The following is a 23,851-nucleotide window of genomic DNA, read 5'->3' as shown; positions in this document are numbered from 1 at the left end:
CAACAGTAATATCATCAACAATAGTCTCACCTGTTTCATCAACCACTTCCGTTGACACGTCTTTTAGTCCCTATCACAATAAACAACATAGTTTTAACATAAGTACTATAGTACACTAATACGAATATTTAAAATTTTCTCCCTTTACCTCCATACCATCTATAACTATTCGACAAATGGTACCGATGTTCTTTCTCTATGTCCGGCATCAAATATGTCATCCATGTTATTTTCATAACAAAAACTACTAATAAGTATACTCAAGTAGTCTTGGCTAACTAAATAATAACTTCAGAAGAACAAAACTTCATAAGCACCTCAACAAATATTCTACAAACAAACTCATTCATGGTTGGCTCAAAAGTTAACAAGTGCAGAGCCAAATTCACCTATTTACAACAAGTCATTATTGTAAAATCCGAGAAGACAAATCAAAACAACATAGGCTATATTGAGGAGAAATATTTAACATCTATAAAGCAATACAAAGTTACTAAAATTATTTAGCAGGATAAAGTCTAGGAAAGAAATTTAAATACTCTCAACAAATAAACACATATATGATTGGTCTATGAAAGAAATTTAAATACTCTCAACAAATAAACACACATATAATTGGTTACTCACAAACAAAAGAACACAAACATCAGACATATGACTACAAGCTTCACGCAGAAGAACAAACTCGAATTCGAGAAATTTGAAGCTGGTCCTTGATAATTACATCAAACAAGTGTCGTAAACAATTCAGCAAGAAAATGACCTAAATTGAGTTTGGTAACTATATTAGTTGCATTGATGCTGCAAGCATATAACCAATCAAAGAAAATTTGAAGAAGTGAAAACTCACCGTTTAAAATTGGATTATCGAGAATTTGACTATGAGTGAAGTGGCTCTCGCAATAATAAATAGGTTGTGTTGCTACGGTGGTTCTCACGATAGTAGATAGGCTGTGTCGCAGTGGTGGCTCTCGGGACGATAAATAAGTTATGTTTCAGTGGTGGATCTCGTGGCAGTGATAAAACTGTGTTGCAGCGGTGGTTATTGCAATGTTAAATGTGTTGTGTTGCAGTGGAGAATAGTTGCAGTGTTGAAGAAGAGGAAGGAGAATAGTGGCGCTGTGGAAGAAGAGGAAGGAGAATAGTGGCGCTGTGGAAGAAGAGGAAAGTGCAGTAAATAAGAATAGTTGCAGTGTTTCTCTTTGCTTTTGACGGCGATGGCCGGAAAAATTGAAACGGCAAGTGAGAAATATGGAGAGAGACAAACAATATATAATGGCATATGAAACTAAAATGTACGAAACATAAATCTTACAAAAAGTAAAAATATTTTTTGATAGTGTAAAAAAAATCACCTATAACTAATTTTACATGTTCTCAAGTTTATCATAATAGATCTTAAGCATTCATTTAATTTTATGCTTATTTTTAGGAGTTTCACCGGTGAAGGACTTAATTGAGCCCTCACCCTAGACTTAACCATATAATTATATTTTTTATGTGTCATTTAATTATTATAATTGTATTTGTTTTTAAAATATGGACCTAGTTTTTAAATTAGAACCGAACCTCCCGTTTAATTGGGTCTATATCTCCATCACTTAGTTAAAATGGTTTTCCAATGAAGACTTTTCTAAGAATGAAAAACATATATTCAAGTTGATATATAATTATTAAAGAAAGAAAATCACGGAATCATCTTTGGACAATCCTCAACAAAGAAACATGTTTTTATTTCAAGAACAATTATTAAACCCCACAAACTCTCCAAGAGTTGTAGCTGGTTATTACAAAGCTGATTCAAAAGACCAATTAATGATTTCATGTGTTTCAACCAATTCTCCTGTAGCAGCAGAAAAACCAACTCTAACCCATTCAGGCAGAACACTTCTCAAATCAACATCAAAAGAGACACTAGTTGGAATCCTCCCAGTCCCAGGATAAGCCACAGACACTTTCAATCTTTTAAGTTCGGAGTTATAGTTTATAGTCGCTTCTCCTAAAGCATTTCCTGGCACAAAGTTAATAGGCCAAGACGTAGTTGCAACTGAATCGATAGAGCCAACATCAATTCCAACGTGGGGATACTGAGATGGTGAAGCAGGATCCCAACCATTTGTAAAACTATCAAACTCAATAGCTATAATTGGATTTTGAGTTGGAATAAGCGCGGTTTCTGGGTTGAAAAGACCGAGATAACCTCCACTTGAATTCTTAGGTAATTCGAAACTAAGTGGTCCAATAAAGAAGGTAAATCCGTCTCCGTGGAGTTGAGAATTATTCGTATTCACTATGAAAGTGAAAACCGTGGAGAAATCAGCTAATTCTCCACTGGCTTTATCCCATATGTGAATTGGTGTAAGATACGTTGCACGTCCAACGCTCTTTTGAAGTGGTTTACCATATTGGTCGGTTTTTGTTAGTTTTAGAACACCTCCAGAGATTGAGGCATCAGCCTGGAGGAATATGTCGGGGTTTTCTATCTCAAACTTTGTTAAGGTAAAAACAACGGTTTCAAACTGTGACTCTTGTGGTGATTGCGGTGATTGTGAATATTGTGAATGGACATTGTTGTAGTGTAAGAAAAGAGAAATAATGAAGATTTTAATGAGTGTTGAAGAAAAGGCCATTTTATGTTGTGAGAAAGTGAGGGAAGAATGTGTTTATTTATAGGGCTGTGTTATGTTGGTCGTGTATGAAAATAAAGTAAAATAAATTGCCGGAATGAATACGACATGGAACTCATATAGTGTTTGTGTGTGTTGCCATTTGCCAACTAAGTAGAGGGAAAAACCAAGGAAAAAAGCTACTAACTTATAAGTGGTAATGGTATTGGTTAAAAGATGTTGCATATGTCTCTATCGAAAACGACATGGCTTATAAGGTAACAAAAAGAAGGGGGTGTAATTCTTGAGGGATATGCTCACGTACTATAGCAAGAAATGTCATTAAGAATATCACTTGCCGTTTCAAAATGTAATCTATTAAGCGGCTTAAATTAATAACTAGTGTAATAGTAATTCATATTTAGTATAGTTTCTCTCGAGAAATTCTCGTATAGAACAACCTATATTCATAGTCTTAAAAATAACCAATAAGATGTTAATATTTTAAATTAGAATTTTAATTTAATTTTAAATTTAATTTTTTTTTACAGGTGTGCTATTTTTACACTAAAATTTATATTCAAATATTTCCACCAAACATTGTTCACCGTATTTATAAGATGAACAGTATTTTTATTAAAAAATATATATTTTATGAACAGTATTCGTGAACAATATATAAATAGTGACTTTTAATAACAAAATAAAGTTGGTTAATGCAATATTAAAAATTGGTTAATGAAGTGATGAAGTTGATTAATAAACATTCAGATATTAAAAATAATTTTTAATAGTAAAATAAAGTTGGTTAGTGAAAGGTAAAAAGTTGGTTAATTAAGTTATGAAGTTGGTTAATAGATTGTCTAGATTTTTAGTAATTATAAAATTGGTTAATGAAATTTATAAAGTGGGTTAATAGAGTTATGAAATTGGTTAATAGATGGTCTAATTTTTTAGTAGTTATAAAGTTGATTAATAAAAATATATTTTAAAATATATATATTATTATAATATTTTCACCGTAATATAAGAATAATTTTTATATATTATTATAAAAATACAGTGTAGTATAAGAATAATTTTTTATTTCTTTTTAATAAAAATGATGAAGCAGTGGTAATAATGAAGAAAATTTCTTTAGCCACCTCCCTATGGGGTCACCCCCACCGAAAATCTCTGTAACGCCCGGAAAATAAGTATATGCTTAATTTGGACGTTTGTGACGTTTATTGGAATTTTACCGTTTTTGGAGTCGTTTCAGTCGGTATTAGTTTGGGATGGCGGACTAATATTTAATTGAAGGTTTTCATATTTTTGGTACCGGAAATATTATTAAGGTAATATTCCGCGTTTTGGGGCGTTTGAACGATATTTGAGCGTAAGGGCATTTTGGTCATTTCCGTGGGATAGATATTTTCCTTATAAGAAGGAGATATTTGTGAGAAAGGAAGGAGAATGGAAAGAAAAAGAAGAGAAAGAAAGAAAGAGAAGAGAGAAAGGAGAAGAAGGAAAAGAGAAGGAAAAAGTGTAGATTGGTGGATTCTCGACCGATTCGAGTTCCGATCGTTGCTATAGCAAGGTAAGGGGGTGAATCTAATTTATCTTGAATGTATGATTCTTATAGTCTTGTTCTTGTTCTTGTCCTTGTTCTTTTCTATGTTTGGACAAAAATGGTGGATTGTGAGTTTTGTGAGTTTAGAAGTTATAAACATGATTTTGTGGTGTGTATGTGTAGTGTGATGATAGATACCTTCATTGATCATGTTTGTTTTCCATTACCATGGCTTGTTTGAGTTTGGAGATAAAGTTAGGTTTTGAGTTAGAGTGATGAATTAACCATGAAAAGTGTGATAATAGGTTGTTTCTATGGTTTGTATGTGTTGTATTGGTGTTGTAATGATGTTTTGGAGTGGTTTTGGTGGGTATAAGGGGGCTGGAACAGTTCTGGTGCGTTCTGGTTTTTTCTGGGTTTACGCAGGTCCGCTGAGCGGAGGTGGGTCCGCTGAGCGGAGGTTCTGTTGCAGAAAATTCTCTGCGAAGGTCCGCTGAGCGGAGCTGAAGCGGATGACAGCTTTTTCTGTTTTTCCAAAACTTTGAAACTTCGTAACTCTTGAACCGTAACTCCGATTTTGTCGCCGTTTGAAGCGTTGGAAAGCTAACGCAATAACCTATATTATTATCTAATTAAATGATTCATAGGATGAAGTATTCCATTATTTTTATTAGGATCAAGTGATGAGTTGTGTAGAATGTTCAATTATCCAAACTTTGAAACCTTGTAACTTTTGATCCTTAGCTCCGTTTCGTACGCCGTTCGAAGTGTTAGGAAGCTAGTTGGATGTTCTATATGATAGTATAGGCTTGGTTAGTTTGTTATTAGTTAGTTATGAGGGTTGTTGATGAAAACACATAATTGTTTATATGCGCGACAAGATTGGTAAATAATCATAGTGCTTGGTTGTAATTGTTAATGATGTAGGATGTAGTAGTGGTTGGTTGATTTTCATAAATGGTTTTGTGAACTAGTGCATGATAAATCATGACGATGCGTTGTGTGAATGTTGTCGTAATGGTACGAGGTATGTGATTAGTTGTCGATAACATGAGATCATGTTCATATGTGTTATGTATTAATGAATGTTCGTTCTTGATATGAGACGATGTTTGGTTGTTTGTTATTAACATGATGTGTGGCCTTATGGCAAGTAATTATTGTTATGAGAATGATGTAATATCATTGTTGAATTTTTGTTATTACAACTTGTGGATGATGTATTGATGAAGTTGTGGGCCGATGGCCAATAATAATTTGATGTGTATAAGTGTGTTATACGTTCATCTATGCCGATGTGGCCAGTATGTTTGAACGGTGAATGTGTGCTGTGTGCTTATTAATACCTGTGTGGTAATTATGGTGTGATATAATTGATAACGATGTTATTAATTGGTGATGTATCCTTTTGGATAGAATATAAACGGTGTAACGTGGGTATGTGACCGTGTTATATTGTTGATGATGTTGTTGTCGTGTAATAGAGTCATATATTTGCACAGCATAACATTTCATTACGTTAATGGCGGAATGCTATTAGCAGGTGGCCTGAATTGGCAATTATTACCAGTGGGGGCTTAATGCTCGGTAAAAAGGTGTATTTGCCCGAGTGGCAAGAGGTCATCAGTGGGGGCTAAATGCTCGATGACGTTTAGTCGTAGCTTGATGCTCGACAAAGGTGTATTTTCCTGAGGGAAAGAAGTCCCAGCATAATGCTCGGCAAAGGTGTATTTGTCATAATGACAAGGGGAGTTTTACTCCGGATTTGGTACCACATGCATATGCATAGTCGAGTCTCATTCATCATTGTATGTCTGTATAATTTATGTTAGCATTCATGTGTCACATTACTTATATATTGATTGTGGTTGAATGAGTGGATTACTTTGTTGTATGATTCTTGATGATACTTGTTGGCATTACTATAATTGTCATGCTTTCATTATGAATTATATTCTCACCCTTCTGCTGATTTGATGCTTGAGTGGCATCCTGCAGATTAGCCGCTTTGGGAGTCTTTTGGAAGAGGTAGTTCTCCAGTCGGTCTTGTCTGTTGCTCTGATACGTAACACCGGGGAGTCGGGAGTCTGTTGTTATTTATTTGTATATGACTCTTTTGAACATGTATATGTGATAATGTGCCATTGTATATTGTAAACACTTTATTTTGGAAAACTCCTCTTTGAGAGTGAGAGCTATACGTATATATATATGTTCATATCTTCCGTGTGTTATGTATCATGTTATTGGCAGGTGTGTATGCTTTTGACATCGGTGATGTCCGTTTGTTTTCAAGGTGTTTGTTTGGTTACTTAGTGTAACATCCTAATTGTGTTGTATGAAATTTTAAATACTCTGATATTTTCTTGCCTAAATGCTTTGGGTAGAATTGGGGTGTTACATTAGTGGTATCAGAGCAGGTCGGTCTGTCCGGCTAGTGTTGTCTAATGTTGTTTAATTCCTCAATACGTGATAAGTGTGTGGAGCACTGTCAGTACTTGTTGTGCCTCTAGTCAGTTGTATGCAGGAATGGTTTGAAGCTAAGTGGGGGAGAAGATATGCTTCTCGGATATGTTTCAGTTGCAAGATGTTAGTATGCTACTGAGGGCAGCAGTACTAGTGTTGTTGGAATTTGTTGTTTTCTGAAGTGAAGGCGACTTGGACTTAAGACTTTGGTTGTTAATCAAGTTGGAGTGTCTCGGAGTAGATTTTGGTTATTTCTAAGGAATGGAATTTAGAGAGTTGTGATGCTCTAACGCTACTGATGGACTATGAAGTTGTTGTTTGAGTAGCCTTGTGTGAAGTGTCGTTGTTGGATCAATGATTAAGGAAAGTATCGTGGTAGACTTTGTTGTAAGAGTTATTGAGGTTGTTGGAAACGTTTTGGAACTCGAGTAAGAATTAGGAGTACGAAGAGTTGAGTAGGATCTCGGGAATTTTATTCTTGGGATTTGTTAGAAGTGTTTTGGTACGTAGCTACCGGACGTCGGTGTTAGCTGGTTCAGATGATCTTGAGAGATTTGTGAATTATGGAATCATAGTGCTTCTGTGCTATGAGCAAAAGTTGGAAAAGAATATTATTAATGTTAGTACTGATAGTTTATACTCTATTATGATTGTCGGCTACCTATTGACAAATTGAGGACTTGATCACCCTTAATCTCTTGTTGATAGTAGACGGAATCGTATTGGATGTGATAGGCTTATCTGGCTAGTTTGATAATATTGGAAGTGAATGAGTCGGTGCAAGGTGGTACGATGTTGTTTATGTTGTCGACGACTTTGGATGTTCTTGAGAAAGAGAAATTGTGGGAATTGTGGATGGTTGTGCATTTGTATAAGTGTTTCTTGAAGGTTTAATTGATTCATCGTTGAAAAGAGGAATTCTGTCTTGGAGTTCTGTTTTGACGGATTTAGTTCCTAGAACTATTGTTGTGTCGAGGGTTCCGTATCGGATGCCAACTTCTGAGTTGGAAGAGTTGAGGAGTCAACTTAAGGATTTTCTTGAGAAGAGGTTTGTTCGTTCGAGTGTGTCGCCGTAGGGTGCATGTGTTTTGTTGGCTAAGAAGGAAGGTTCAGTCAGGCTTTGTGTCAATTTTAGACAATTGAGAAAAGTGACAATTAAGGAAAAGTATCCACTTTCGAGGATTGATATTTTGACGGATCAAGTTGGTTGGAGCTTGTTTGTTTTGCAAGTTTGATTTGAGGTATGGGTATCATCAGTGTGAAGATGATCATGCTAAGTACTTGAGAATTGTTTTGTCCGTGTTGGGAAGAAGAAGTTGCTAAGTTTCCTTATGTGAGTTTTTGGTTGAGTGAAGTGAATGTTCAAGGGGTAAGTGGTGGTTTATGCTTTTATGCAAGTTAAGATTTTTGAAAGGATTTATCTGTCACAAGATTTAGAGTTGGAAGTTGTTATTTCTGTTTGGGAAATTTGAAGGCACTAATTATTCGGATCGAGATTTGTGTGTGTAAGTGACTACAAGAGTTTGAAGCATTCGTTTGATCAGAACGAGTTGAATATGAGAACCATTGCATACGTCTATGTGGATGATTCTAGTATTGTGATTGTTGAAACAGTTGTGAGATTTGAGTTGGGTGTGTAAAGAGACTTCTTCAAGTGTTGAGCTTTATATGTGAAAGCTTACTTATGGTATTCTTGATGAGATTAGAAAAGGTCAGAAATCGGATTTGAATGGGTTGATAAGATGACATTTATTAGTCAAAGGTAAAGATGGTGATCTTCGGATTGATAAGAGCAATGTCATGGGATGTCATGATCAAGGTTGTATTCCTAATGTTCGGATTTGAAAAGAGGACTTTGGATGAAGTGCGTCATAGTAATTTGAGTATTCATCCTGATGCTACTAAGAGATATCAAGATTTGAGAAGGTCATTTTTAGTGGCAAGGTAATGAAGAAGGATATGAAGGGATTTGTTTATTTGGGTTTGACTTGTCAGGAGTCGTCTGATTTCATGTAACTGTTATCCATTCCTGAGTAGAAGTGGAATAGCGTTTCTATGGATTTTGTTTCTGGTTTGCCGAGGACGTTGAGTAATTGTGAGGCGATTTGGGTCATTGTGAATATATTGACGAAATCTGCTCATGTTATTTCGATAAGAATGGATTAACCGATGGAAGTACTTGCAAGTTGTATATTGGTCAGACTGGGAGGACGATTTGGTCACTTAAGGATCTATGAGGGCTTGTGTTGTGAAACAAGGATGTGTTTGGATTAGCTTTTTGCCTTTGATTGGATAATACAAAGACTTTTGCCTGGTGTGCGAGCTGACACGGCAGATTAAGAGGTTGAGTATGTTAAGAGAGAACAATGGGTTTCTGGTGAATACTAGAAGGAGTTGGAAGTAGGTTATGAAATTGGTAAATCTGTTTGTTGTGGGAAATCAGAGTGCGCATCGGAAGCGTGAAATGACGCGGTTCGTATGTGTATGAATTGTTAGAGTTCAAATTGTGGACAGTGGATGTGGTAGGAATTATAAGACCACCAGATGTTTTGGTTACATGTTTGACTGCTATGTCTTGGCATGGTTATTTGGATGTTGTGCGACCGAGTTGTTGTCTGTGTCTTGATTATTTCTTGTGTTTTGGTGTTAGTCGATGAGTGCATTGTATGGGCATTGCATCTCGTTGTCGTTGTTGTGTTTTGGTTGTTTGGCTTTTAGCGAGAGTAATTCGTTGTTTGGTGAGGATTGTGTCGTTGCTTCCGTGGCTTGATAGTTGGTTAGTCGGATGCGAGAGCGTATCCAAGTTTGTTTGCATTTGGGATATTTCCGAGGACGGAAATCTTCTAAGTGGGGGAGAGTTGTAACGCCCGGAAAATAAGTATATGCTTAATTTGGACGTTTGTGACGTTTATTGGAATTTTACCGTTTTTGGAGTCGTTTCAGTCGGTATTAGTTTGGGATGGCGGACTAATATTTAATTGAAGGTTTTCATATTTTTGGTACCGGAAATATTATTAAGGTAATATTCCGCGTTTTGGGGCGTTTGAACGATATTTGAGCGTAAGGGCATTTTGGTCATTTCCGTGGGATAGATATTTTCCTTATAAGAAGGAGATATTTGTGAGAAAGGAAGGAGAATGGAAAGAAAAAGAAGAGAAAGAAAGAAAGAGAAGAGAGAAAGGAGAAGAAGGAAAAGAGAAGGAAAAAGTGTAGATTGGTGGATTCTCGACCGATTCGAGTTCCGATCGTTGCTATAGCAAGGTAAGGGGGTGAATCTAATTTATCTTGAATGTATGATTCTTATAGTCTTGTTCTTGTTCTTGTCCTTGTTCTTTTCTATGTTTGGACAAAAATGGTGGATTGTGAGTTTTGTGAGTTTAGAAGTTATAAACATGATTTTGTGGTGTGTATGTGTAGTGTGATGATAGATACCTTCATTGATCATGTTTGTTTTCCATTACCATGGCTTGTTTGAGTTTGGAGATAAAGTTAGGTTTTGAGTTAGAGTGATGAATTAACCATGAAAAGTGTGATAATAGGTTGTTTCTATGGTTTGTATGTGTTGTATTGGTGTTGTAATGATGTTTTGGAGTGGTTTTGGTGGGTATAAGGGGGCTGGAACAGTTCTGGTGCGTTCTGGTTTTTTCTGGGTTTACGCAGGTCCGCTGAGCGGAGGTGGGTCCGCTGAGCGGAGGTTCTGTTGCAGAAAATTCTCTGCGAAGGTCCGCTGAGCGGAGCTGAAGCGGATGACAGCTTTTTCTGTTTTTCCAAAACTTTGAAACTTCGTAACTCTTGAACCGTAACTCCGATTTTGTCGCCGTTTGAAGCGTTGGAAAGCTAACGCAATAACCTATATTATTATCTAATTAAATGATTCATAGGATGAAGTATTCCATTATTTTTATTAGGATCAAGTGATGAGTTGTGTAGAATGTTCAATTATCCAAACTTTGAAACCTTGTAACTTTTGATCCTTAGCTCCGTTTCGTACGCCGTTCGAAGTGTTAGGAAGCTAGTTGGATGTTCTATATGATAGTATAGGCTTGGTTAGTTTGTTATTAGTTAGTTATGAGGGTTGTTGATGAAAACACATAATTGTTTATATGCGCGACAAGATTGGTAAATAATCATAGTGCTTGGTTGTAATTGTTAATGATGTAGGATGTAGTAGTGGTTGGTTGATTTTCATAAATGGTTTTGTGAACTAGTGCATGATAAATCATGACGATGCGTTGTGTGAATGTTGTCGTAATGGTACGAGGTATGTGATTAGTTGTCGATAACATGAGATCATGTTCATATGTGTTATGTATTAATGAATGTTCGTTCTTGATATGAGACGATGTTTGGTTGTTTGTTATTAACATGATGTGTGGCCTTATGGCAAGTAATTATTGTTATGAGAATGATGTAATATCATTGTTGAATTGTTGTTATTACAACTTGTGGATGATGTATTGATGAAGTTGTGGGCCGATGGCCAATAATAATTTGATGTGTATAAGTGTGTTATACGTTCATCTATGCCGATGTGGCCAGTATGTTTGAACGGTGAATGTGTGCTGTGTGCTTATTAATGCCTGTGTGGTAATTATGGTGTGATATAATTGATAACGATGTTATTAATTGGTGATGTATCCTTTTGGATAGAATATAAACGGTGTAACGTGGGTATGTGACCGTGTTATATTGTTGATGATGTTGTTGTCGTGTAATAGAGTCATATATTTGCACAGCATAACATTTCATTACGTTAATGGCGGAATGCTATTAGCAGGTGGCCTGAATTGGCAATTATTACCAGTGGGGGCTTAATGCTCGGTAAAAAGGTGTATTTTCCCGAGTGGCAAGAGGTCATCAGTGGGGGCTAAATGCTCGATGACGTTTAGTCGTAGCTTGATGCTCGACAAAGGTGTATTTTCCTGAGGGAAAGAAGTCCCAGCATAATGCTCGGCAAAGGTGTATTTGTCATAATGACAAGGGGAGTTTTACTCCGGATTTGGTACCACATGCATATGCATAGTCGAGTCTCATTCATCATTGTATGTCTGTATAATTTATGTTAGCATTCATGTGTCACATTACTTATATATTGATTGTGGTTGAATGAGTGGATTACTTTGTTGTATGATTCTTGATGATACTTGTTGGCATTACTATAATTGTCATGCTTTCATTATGAATTATATTCTCACCCTTCTGCTGATTTGATGCTTGAGTGGCATCCTGCAGATTAGCCGCTTTGGGAGTCTTTTGGAAGAGGTAGTTCTCCAGTCGGTCTTGTCTGTTGCTCTGATACGTAACACCGGGGAGTCGGGAGTCTGTTGTTATTTATTTGTATATGACTCTTTTGAACATGTATATGTGATAATGTGCCATTGTATATTGTAAACACTTTATTTTGGAAAACTCCTCTTTGAGAGTGAGAGCTATACGTATATATATATATGTTCATATCTTCCGTGTGTTATGTATCATGTTATTGGCAGGTGTGTATGCTTTTGACATCGGTGATGTCCGTTTGTTTTCAAGGTGTTTGTTTGGTTACTTAGTGTAACATCCTAATTGTGTTGTATGAAATTTTAAATACTCTGATATTTTCTTGCCTAAATGCTTTGGGTAGAATTGGGGTGTTACATTAGTGGTATCAGAGCAGGTCGGTCTGTCCGGCTAGTGTTGTCTAATGTTGTTTAATTCCTCAATACGTGATAAGTGTGTGGAGCACTGTCAGTACTTGTTGTGCCTCTAGTCAGTTGTATGCAGGAATGGTTTGAAGCTAAGTGGGGGAGAAGATATGCTTCTCGGATATGTTTCAGTTGCAAGATGTTAGTATGCTACTGAGGGCAGCAGTACTAGTGTTGTTGGAATTTGTTGTTTTCTGAAGTGAAGGCGACTTGGACTTAAGACTTTGGTTGTTAATCAAGTTGGAGTGTCTCGGAGTAGATTTTGGTTATTTCTAAGGAATGGAATTTAGAGAGTTGTGATGCTCTAACGCTACTGATGGACTATGAAGTTGTTGTTTGAGTAGCCTTGTGTGAAGTGTCGTTGTTGGATCAATGATTAAGGAAAGTATCGTGGTAGACTTTGTTGTAAGAGTTATTGAGGTTGTTGGAAACGTTTTGGAACTCGAGTAAGAATTAGGAGTACGAAGAGTTGAGTAGGATCTCGGGAATTTTATTCTTGGGATTTGTTAGAAGTGTTTTGGTACGTAGCTACCGGACGTCGGTGTTAGCTGGTTCAGATGATCTTGAGAGATTTGTGAATTATGGAATCATAGTGCTTCTGTGCTATGAGCAAAAGTTGGAAAAGAATATTATTAATGTTAGTACTGATAGTTTATACTCTATTATGATTGTCGGCTACCTATTGACAAATTGAGGACTTGATCACCCTTAATCTCTTGTTGATAGTAGACGGAATCGTATTGGATGTGATAGGCTTATCTGGCTAGTTTGATAATATTGGAAGTGAATGAGTCGGTGCAAGGTGGTACGATGTTGTTTATGTTGTCGACGACTTTGGATGTTCTTGAGAAAGAGAAATTGTGGGAATTGTGGATGGTTGTGCATTTGTATAAGTGTTTCTTGAAGGTTTAATTGATTCATCGTTGAAAAGAGGAATTCTGTCTTGGAGTTCTGTTTTGACGGATTTAGTTCCTAGAACTATTGTTGTGTCGAGGGTTCCGTATCGGATGCCAACTTCTGAGTTGGAAGAGTTGAGGAGTCAACTTAAGGATTTTCTTGAGAAGAGGTTTGTTCGTTCGAGTGTGTCGCCGTAGGGTGCATGTGTTTTGTTGGCTAAGAAGGAAGGTTCAGTCAGGCTTTGTGTCAATTTTAGACAATTGAGAAAAGTGACAATTAAGGAAAAGTATCCACTTTCGAGGATTGATATTTTGACGGATCAAGTTGGTTGGAGCTTGTTTGTTTTGCAAGTTTGATTTGAGGTATGGGTATCATCAGTGTGAAGATGATCATGCTAAGTACTTGAGAATTGTTTTGTCCGTGTTGGGAAGAAGAAGTTGCTAAGTTTCCTTATGTGAGTTTTTGGTTGAGTGAAGTGAATGTTCAAGGGGTAAGTGGTGGTTTATGCTTTTATGCAAGTTAAGATTTTTGAAAGGATTTATCTGTCACAAGATTTAGAGTTGGAAGTTGTTATTTCTGTTTGGGAAATTTGAAGGCACTAATTATTCGGATCGAGATTTGTGTGTGTAAGTGACTACAAGAGTTTGAAGCATTCGTTTGATCAGAACGAGTTGAATATGAGAACCATTGCATACGTCTATGTGGATGATTCGAGTATTGTGATTGTTGAAACAGTTGTGAGATTTGAGTTGGGTGTGTAAAGAGACTTCTTCAAGTGTTGAGCTTTATATGTGAAAGCTTACTTATGGTATTCTTGATGAGATTAGAAAAGGTCAGAAATCGGATTTGAATGGGTTGATAAGATGACATTTATTAGTCAAAGGTAAAGATGGTGATCTTCGGATTGATAAGAGCAATGTCATGGGATGTCATGATCAAGGTTGTATTCCTAATGTTCGGATTTGAAAAGAGGACTTTGGATGAAGTGCGTCATAGTAATTTGAGTATTCATCCTGATGCTACTAAGAGATATCAAGATTTGAGAAGGTCATTTTTAGTGGCAAGGTAATGAAGAAGGATATGAAGGGATTTGTTTATTTGGGTTTGACTTGTCAGGAGTCGTCTGATTTCATGTAACTGTTATCCATTCCTGAGTAGAAGTGGAATAGCGTTTCTATGGATTTTGTTTCTGGTTTGCCGAGGACGTAGAGTAATTGTGAGGCGATTTGGGTCATTGTGAATATATTGACGAAATCTGCTCATGTTATTTCGATAAGAATGGATTAACCGATGGAAGTACTTGCAAGTTGTATATTGGTCAGACTGGGAGGACGATTTGGTCACTTAAGGATCTATGAGGGCTTGTGTTGTGAAACAAGGATGTGTTTGGATTAGCTTTTTGCCTTTGATTGGATAATACAAAGACTTTTGCCTGGTGTGCGAGCTGACACGGCAGATTAAGAGGTTGAGTATGTTAAGAGAGAACAATGGGTTTCTGGTGAATACTAGAAGGAGTTGGAAGTAGGTTATGAAATTGGTAAATCTGTTTGTTGTGGGAAATCAGAGTGCGCATCGGAAGCGTGAAATGACGCGGTTCGTATGTGTATGAATTGTTAGAGTTCAAATTGTGGACAGTGGATGTGGTAGGAATTATAAGACCACCAGATGTTTTGGTTACATGTTTGACTGCTATGTCTTGGCATGGTTATTTGGATGTTGTGCGACCGAGTTGTTGTCTGTGTCTTGATTATTTCTTGTGTTTTGGTGTTAGTCGATGAGTGCATTGTATGGGCATTGCATCTCGTTGTCGTTGTTGTGTTTTGGTTGTTTGGCTTTTAGCGAGAGTAATTCGTTGTTTGGTGAGGATTATGTCGTTGCTTCCGTGGCTTGATAGTTGGTTAGTCGGATGCGAGAGCGTATCCAAGTTTGTTTGCATTTGGGATATTTCTGTTAGACGCTGGCCTATAGATCTAGAGGGGGGGGTGAATAGATCTCACTAAGTTTTTACAGATTTTTCTACAGACTCGAGCGAAAGCGGTTCTGAATCGACTTGCGTCTATTCTGGGCCGCTATTGCAAAGGTCGTATGTGTTTCAAAACCAAAACGTAAGTGGAATTTGATGGTGAAGTAATATGATAGCTAACCAATACGTTTAACAACTGAAATCCAATTAACTTCTAGATTGACAACTTTGATTTGCAATGCAGTAAGATTGGATCAAGCAAAAACACAAACACTTGGTGCTTATAACCAATTATGAACAGAAAGTAAAAGAGAAAGTAAAAGCGACAAGAACACGATATTTGTTTAGGCAGTTCGTCGATCGTCCTCGCTACGACTACGTCTGCCCCCAATTCCAAATTGAAATTGGGTAATCTTTCATTAATGTTGAAAGTAGTATATACAAAGAAGATAACAAAGCGATAAACGATAAACCAATTATGTCGATCCTTTGAATCTTCTTCCCCCTTAATCTTGAGCAAGATCAAGGTTATCCAAGAGCTTCACTTCGATTCCCTTCTGCAGTGTCTTGATTCCTTGAACTCCCCGTTCCTCAATCGTTACACTCAGCCGAATCCTCAATGAACGCCTCTTGATAAAAACCCCCAAGAACCACCCGTCGTGGAGGACAAAACCCGCAGATTTTATTCACCAACAAACCCCACGAACCTTCACCCACTAGGAATCTTCAATTCCGTTCCATGGACGTTATCGAACTCATCACTAACCCGCAACGCAAGAATGATTATGTGTAATTGTGTTGGAGATGATGAAGAACGAAGATGAGAAGCGTTTGTGTATCTTTCAGTCGTTGGTGTTGATTGAATAATTACCCTTGCACAATATATATGATTGCATAACAGTTAGAACCAAGAAAAACTGATTTTTGAACTTTCTTGATCAGTTAGGTCGACCACTTGTAGTGCTTAGGTCGACCTAACAGAGCTTGCAGAATTTTTCTCCCAGTTAGGTCGACCTGTTGAAGGAGTAGGTCGACCAGAATCCTTTTCTGATGCATTCTGGAGGCTTTTTCACAGATCAGGTCGACCTAGTTGCCATGTAGGTCGACCTAACAGACTGATGTGAAGATTTCTTCATTTTGAGTCGACCTAAATGGTCTGTGAGTCGACCTAGCAGAGGTATATGGATTTTCCTTCATTTTAGGTCGACCTAGGTTGATAGTAGGTCGACCTAACTGCTGATTTTCTGCATTTTTCATGTCCAGCTTGTGTTGAGTCGACTTATATGCCAAGTGGATCACCTTGTGCTTGCTTTCATGAGTGATCAAATTTCTCCTTGTTATTTGAATGCTCATTTGAGTTTGCCATAAATCAAAAACATCTTTGAGTGTAATCTTGTATTCACAAACTCCCCCTTTTTGATGATGGCAAACCAATACTCAAGAGCTTTGGTAGTAAGTGGCAAGGACTCAAAAGACTCCCCCGTACATCCAGCATCTCTCTCAACAAAGCTCCCCCGTACACTCAGCAGCTATCTCCCCCTTTGTCAACATCAAAAAGAGAAAACAGGAGAGCAGAGTAGGAGAGAAACAAGAAAAAAATAAAGAATACCGGTAGTCATAGAGATAGATAACACATAAAAGGTGAAATCATAAGGGCTAATCATGTTTTAAAGCAAGCCAACAACATACATAGTAGTTCAAGAGAATTATAAAAGAGAACATAGAGTGCTACATCATATTAATGTTTTTAACAACAGAACAAAACAACAGAAACTTAATGGCATGAAATGCAATGAAATGATGATATGATGAACGATATGTCCTAACGCCTGCCCCTTCTTCCTCTTCCTCTTTGAAATGTGTGAGGTCGATCTTCTTCAACCTGTTCCAACAAATCCAGCACCGTCATGTTAAGAGTGTTGAAGCTTTGGCTGATGTTAGCATGACGATGCAATGCCGTTTCCTCAAACTGATTCTGCCTCAATATGGAGTTGGATGCAAACGTCTCAAAATCGTTCCTTTGTTCCTGAACCAAGCCGTACAGAGATTGGTATTGCCGTTGTTGTTCCTCATATCTATCTTGTTGAAGCTGCTGCATGGTTTGAAATTGAAGCTGTTGAGTTTCAAAGTTCTGCTGTTGTTGAAGTTGCATAGCTTCAAGCATAGATATTATGTTGGATTGATCAGGAGGAGGTGGAGCAGTGTATCCCCAAGGGATATCCTCTTGTTGTGGCGGAACATATCTCCAATTTGCATCTGTGTCATGAGCTGCGTCTTCCATGGTATGATCCTCCATGGTATGATCCTCCTCATTTGCTATTTCTTGATCGTTTCCCTCTTCCTCATTTCCTACATTGTTTCCAAACTCCGTAGGATCGTCATAGTTGTAGATAACCTTCCCTGTTCCTTTTTGAATGAGATAATAAGTCTTCCTCACAGGATTCCAATGATATCCCATAAGAGTCAAGGTGGTTTGTGAGAATTCCTGGGATTGATGTACGCGAGTGTAGTGTAAGTGATCAAGTCGCATACCAAAGTGATTGACAATTGTTTGAATGATTGAACCATAACATAGGGCTGTAGTTTTCTGTTTGACTTCATGAAACTTAGCAGCAAGGAAGTGAGGCCAGTGTAAACGCGTTCTGTTTTGCAGCAGATACATGAGCACCACTTCATTTCTTTCAATTCTCGAATATCCTCCAGCCCTTGGTCTAATGATTCTTGAGATTACCCAGTTCAAGAGTCTAGGATCTCGCTTCAAATGACCAGCTGTTATTGTTTCATTTGGTCTATCAAATACGGAAGGATCTTTGAGGATTGACTTCATGTAGGCCTCATGATCATAGTTTCCCGGTACATCCCCGTCTACCATACGGAGTTCATCACCAACGATTGTCAGACCAAAAATACTAATCCAAACCCGTTTGTCAACAACATGCGATCTAGATCCCATTTTGAAACGGAAGTTACAACCGTCTCCTTTTGTAAATCCTGCATAGAAAGCCCTAACGGTATCCTCACAGTACGGGGTATCACATTGCAATAAGGGATGAATATTTTGATGTTCAATTAACGCAGCGACATCAGGGATATTCATGTTTTCGACAAGATTTGGATCATAAGTGTATTGCTTAACAACTTTCCTTTTCATCTGCCACTTCTCAAAGTTTTCTCTACAATCAGGGTGAACAAGAGCACTTACCGGTTGAGATGATGAACTGGAAGCAATTTCCTTTCCTTTTCTTGATTTTGGAGGCATGATTGGAGATGCTTTGAGTGAGAGAGGGAAGATTTTTGACAGTTTAGAGTTTGAGGAATTAGGGTTAGCCGTACCAAAAGGGATGAGAATGAGAGGGAATGCAAGAATGGAATGCTTTGAATGCATGACATTGGGTCGGGTCGACCTAACAGGCCCAAATATGGAAAAGTTTACGCAGTAGGTCGACCTAAAGTGAAGCTGGGTCGACCTAACAGAAGTAACAATACAAATAACCAAATTAGGTCGACCTAATTTGTGAGTAGGTCGACGCAACTGGCCCTTTTTGGTTTTTCTAAAGAACCTTCTTATGTAGGTCGACTCAAATACAGGGTAGGTCGACCTAAGTTGCTTTCAATGATGAAAATGCCTTGGAAATGTTTCTATATGATGTATTTTTGTTTTGTCATTTGCTTGAAAGCACAACCATTGTATGTTATGAATGAAATGATGAACACATATACATAAGTATTTGAGAAGAGTAGATAAGAACACATGAAGTCACTATAAGCATGTTAATTGATAGCATATTATAGAATCAATGAAATTTTTGGAAGTGAACAATGTGCATGTTACCGCTTTCTTAATATGTAGGTGTTCTGTCTTCATTGTGTGACACCCTCTTGTTAAGTGTCGATCTTTTGGTTTTCAGTCTTCATAGATGACATATCAAGAGAGATATGCCTTCTTTTATGTGTCTTGAACATCCTTTATCAATGGAATCGTCAACTATCAATGATGTCAAGACACTTTTCCTGCAAAATTAATTTAGAGTGGAAGGTCCCCAATCTTCATTGGGTCCTGGATGGTGAGTACACAATTTGTTGCACTTAGGCAACCATTGAAATACTCCTTTAGGAACTAAAATTCTCCTAAATTTGCATTTTTCAATGGTATGTCCCTTTTTGCAACAATAATGACAGGTAATATGATGAGAATATGGAGTTTTGCTAGTTGATACTTTTGGTACAAAAGTGTATTTACTATATAAAGGAGTATACGATCTTTTGAACTTGTTTGGATCAACCGCAAAAGTCACTTTTGGTTGTAGAGCCTTGTCTAACTTGGCTTTTAGATCTCTTACTTCTTTTTGCCAAATGTGACATGTCTCACAACCAAACCATGATGTAGGATCTAATTCAACTTTGTCCTTTTGAATGTCTAGCATAGATTGTTTTAAAGCTTCCATATCCTTTTCGGTTTTCTCAACTTTTGATTCAAGGTATGAAAAAATTTTCTTATTTGAGGCCAAAAGTTTGAAAGCTTTAATTGCATCTCTATGTAATTCTTCAAAAGCAAGTTTTAGTTGAGAATGAGATACCTTATCTACAAGTTCAGGTTTAAGATGACTTACAGCTTTCTTTTTCTTGTTTTGATGAGCCATGAGACATAGGTTTGCTGATTCTTCTTCATCGCTTGACGAGCTTTCACTAGATGAATCACTTTCCCATGCTATGTAAGCTCTTTTAGATTTGTTATGACCTTTGCTTTGGTTCTTCTCCTTTTCTTTCTTAAGGTATGGACAATCCGGTTTGTAGTGACCGGCTTTCCCACAATTGAAGCAAAGACCTTTGATCTTTCCTTTGTTGTCGTCATCTTGTTTGAACATGTTTGATTGCTTTCTATAGTTGATCAATCCTTTGTCGGAATGTTTTGCTCCATTTTTCTTTAGATATTTGTTGTATCTTCGCACAAACAGTCCCATTTCCTCATCATCGGAGTCTTCGTCATCACTTGTGTCACTATCCTTTGGCTCTCGTTTTGAGGTCTTGGAGCTCGAAGCTTTTAGAGCTATTGACTTCTTCTCTACCTCTTTCTCCATGTTCTTTTCTTTCTTTGTCCTCTTCTCATGCATGTCAAGGCATTTAAGATGCTGTTCATGTTCCTCTAGTTTACCAAAAAGAGTGGTAATGTCTAAAGTGTTTAGATCATTTGCTTCCTTAATTGCTGTAACTTTGGGCTGCCATTCCCTGTTCAAACACCTTAAGATTTTGTTAGTAGCAACTGCATTGGAAACAGGTCTATCAAGAGAATTTAATCGATTTTTCAGGTGAACGAATCTTTTCTGCATGCTTTCGATGGTTTCACCATCTTCCATGTGGAAAAGTTCGAACTCTTGAGTTAACGTATTGATCCTAGCTAGTTTGACATCATCCGTTCCCTCGTGGGCAACTTGCAATGTGTCCCACATAGCTTTAGCTGATCTACAATGGGAAACGCGATAGTATTCATCAACTCCTAGAGCTGAGATTAGAATGTTTCTCGCTTTCCAATCGTATGCATATTTCTTTTCATCTTCAGCATTCCAAGTATCTTCTGGTTTTGGAACAACTGCACCAGCTGCATTTGTCATAGTGATCTGAAATGGACCATTGACAATAGCTGTCCAGATGTTCCTATCAATTGCATTGATATGGACACACATACAATCCTTCCAATAGCCGTAGTTTTCTCCGTTGAAAACTGGAGCTCTATTATGAGCCCCTTTAGGTCCAGAAGCCATCTTTCCAATAAGTGTTTCACGTAGCACGGAATAAACCAGAGCTCTTGATGCCACTTGTTAGACGCTGGCCTATAGATCTAGAGGGGGGGGTGAATAGATCTCACTAAGTTTTTACAGATTTTTCTACAGACTCGAGCGAAAGCGGTTCTGAATCGACTTGCGTCTATTCTGGGCCGCTATTGCAAAGGTCGTATGTGTTTCAAAACCAAAACGTAAGTGGAATTTGATGGTGAAGTAATATGATAGCTAACCAATACGTTTAACAACTGAAATCCAATTAACTTCTAGATTGACAACTTTGATTTGCAATGCAGTAAGATTGGATCAAGCAAAAACACAAACACTTGGTGCTTATAACCAATTATGAACAGAAAGTAAAAGAGAAAGTAAAAGCGACAAGAACACGATATTTGTTTAGGCAGTTCGTCGATCGTCCTCGCTACGACTACGTCTGCCCCCAATTCCAAATTGAAATTGGGTAATCTTTCATTAATGTTGAAAGTAGTATATACAAAGAAGATAACAAAGCGATAAACGATAAACCAATTATGTCGATCCTTTGAATCTTCTTCCCCCTTAATCTTGAGCAAGATCAAGGTTATCCAAGAGCTTCACTTCGATTCCCTTCTGCAGTGTCTTGATTCCTTGAACTCCCCGTTCCTCAATCGTTACACTCAGCCGAATCCTCAATGAACGCCTCTTGATAAAAACCCCCAAGAACCACCCGTCGTGGAGGACAAAACCCGCAGATTTTATTCACCAACAAACCCCACGAACCTTCACCCACTAGGAATCTTCAATTCCGTTCCATGGACGTTATCGAACTCATCACTAACCCGCAACGCAAGAATGATTATGTGTAATTGTGTTGGAGATGATGAAGAACGAAGATGAGAAGCGTTTGTGTATCTTTCAGTCGTTGGTGTTGATTGAATAATTACCCTTGCACAATATATATGATTGCATAACAGTTAGAACCAAGAAAAACTGATTTTTGAACTTTCTTGATCAGTTAGGTCGACCACTTGTAGTGCTTAGGTCGACCTAACAGAGCTTGCAGAATTTTTCTCCCAGTTAGGTCGACCTGTTGAAGGAGTAGGTCGACCAGAATCCTTTTCTGATGCATTCTGGAGGCTTTTTCACAGATCAGGTCGACCTAGTTGCCATGTAGGTCGACCTAACAGACTGATGTGAAGATTTCTTCATTTTGAGTCGACCTAAATGGTCTGTGAGTCGACCTAGCAGAGGTATATGGATTTTCCTTCATTTTAGGTCGACCTAGGTTGATAGTAGGTCGACCTAACTGCTGATTTTCTGCATTTTTCATGTCCAGCTTGTGTTGAGTCGACTTATATGCCAAGTGGATCACCTTGTGCTTGCTTTCATGAGTGATCAAATTTCTCCTTGTTATTTGAATGCTCATTTGAGTTTGCCATAAATCAAAAACATCTTTGAGTGTAATCTTGTATTCACAATTTCCGAGGACGGAAATCTTCTAAGTGGGGGAGAGTTGTAACGCCCGGAAAATAAGTATATGCTTAATTTGGACGTTTGTGACGTTTATTGGAATTTTACCGTTTTTGGAGTCGTTTCAGTCGGTATTAGTTTGGGATGGCGGACTAATATTTAATTGAAGGTTTTCATATTTTTGGTACCGGAAATATTATTAAGGTAATATTCCGCGTTTTGGGGCGTTTGAACGATATTTGAGCGTAAGGGCATTTTGGTCATTTCCGTGGGATAGATATTTTCCTTATAAGAAGGAGATATTTGTGAGAAAGGAAGGAGAATGGAAAGAAAAAGAAGAGAAAGAAAGAAAGAGAAGAGAGAAAGGAGAAGAAGGAAAAGAGAAGGAAAAAGTGTAGATTGGTGGATTCTCGACCGATTCGAGTTCCGATCGTTGCTATAGCAAGGTAAGGGGGTGAATCTAATTTATCTTGAATGTATGATTCTTATAGTCTTGTTCTTGTTCTTGTCCTTGTTCTTTTCTATGTTTGGACAAAAATGGTGGATTGTGAGTTTTGTGAGTTTAGAAGTTATAAACATGATTTTGTGGTGTGTATGTGTAGTGTGATGATAGATACCTTCATTGATCATGTTTGTTTTCCATTACCATGGCTTGTTTGAGTTTGGAGATAAAGTTAGGTTTTCAGTTAGAGTGATGAATTAACCATGAAAAGTGTGATAATAGGTTGTTTCTATGGTTTGTATGTGTTGTATTGGTGTTGTAATGATGTTTTGGAGTGGTTTTGGTGGGTATAAGGGGGCTGGAACAGTTCTGGTGCGTTCTGGTTTTTTCTGGGTTTACGCAGGTCCGCTGAGCGGAGGTGGGTCCGCTGAGCGGAGGTTCTGTTGCAGAAAATTCTCTGCGAAGGTCCGCTGAGCGGAGCTGAAGCGGATGACAGCTTTTTCTGTTTTTCCAAAACTTTGAAACTTCGTAACTCTTGAACCGTAACTCCGATTTTGTCGCCGTTTGAAGCGTTGGAAAGCTAACGCAATAACCTATATTATTATCTAATTAAATGATTCATAGGATGAAGTATTCCATTATTTTTATTAGGATCAAGTGATGAGTTGTGTAGAATGTTCAATTATCCAAACTTTGAAACCTTGTAACTTTTGATCCTTAGCTCCGTTTCGTACGCCGTTCGAAGTGTTAGGAAGCTAGTTGGATGTTCTATATGATAGTATAGGCTTGGTTAGTTTGTTATTAGTTAGTTATGAGGGTTGTTGATGAAAACACATAATTGTTTATATGCGCGACAAGATTGGTAAATAATCATAGTGCTTGGTTGTAATTATTAATGATGTAGGATGTAGTAGTGGTTGGTTGATTTTCATAAATGGTTTTGTGAACTAGTGCATGATAAATCATGACGATGCGTTGTGTGAATGTTGTCGTAATGGTACGAGGTATGTGATTA

The 23,851-nt window shown here is 37.6% G+C and overlaps 1 protein-coding gene across 1 annotated transcript; it reads right to left on the bottom strand.

The window, feature by feature from the left end:
- Positions 1-1,697: 1,697 nt before the first annotated feature.
- On the bottom strand, positions 1,698-2,630 carry LOC131646095 (lectin 9-like). Its single transcript, XM_058916247.1, has one exon. It carries the CDS (start codon positions 2,628-2,630, stop codon positions 1,788-1,790), a length of 843 nt encoding a protein of 280 aa, XP_058772230.1. The 3' UTR covers positions 1,698-1,787.
- Between the last annotated feature and the right edge of the window lie 21,221 nt (positions 2,631-23,851).

This window comes from Vicia villosa, linkage group LG2 (genome assembly GCF_029867415.1).
Source record: "Vicia villosa cultivar HV-30 ecotype Madison, WI linkage group LG2, Vvil1.0, whole genome shotgun sequence".
In the NCBI taxonomy this organism is placed as follows: domain Eukaryota; kingdom Viridiplantae; phylum Streptophyta; class Magnoliopsida; order Fabales; family Fabaceae; genus Vicia; species Vicia villosa.
The sequence above is the reverse complement of the archived record's forward strand: the minus strand, read 5'-3'. Positions and strand labels throughout refer to the sequence as shown.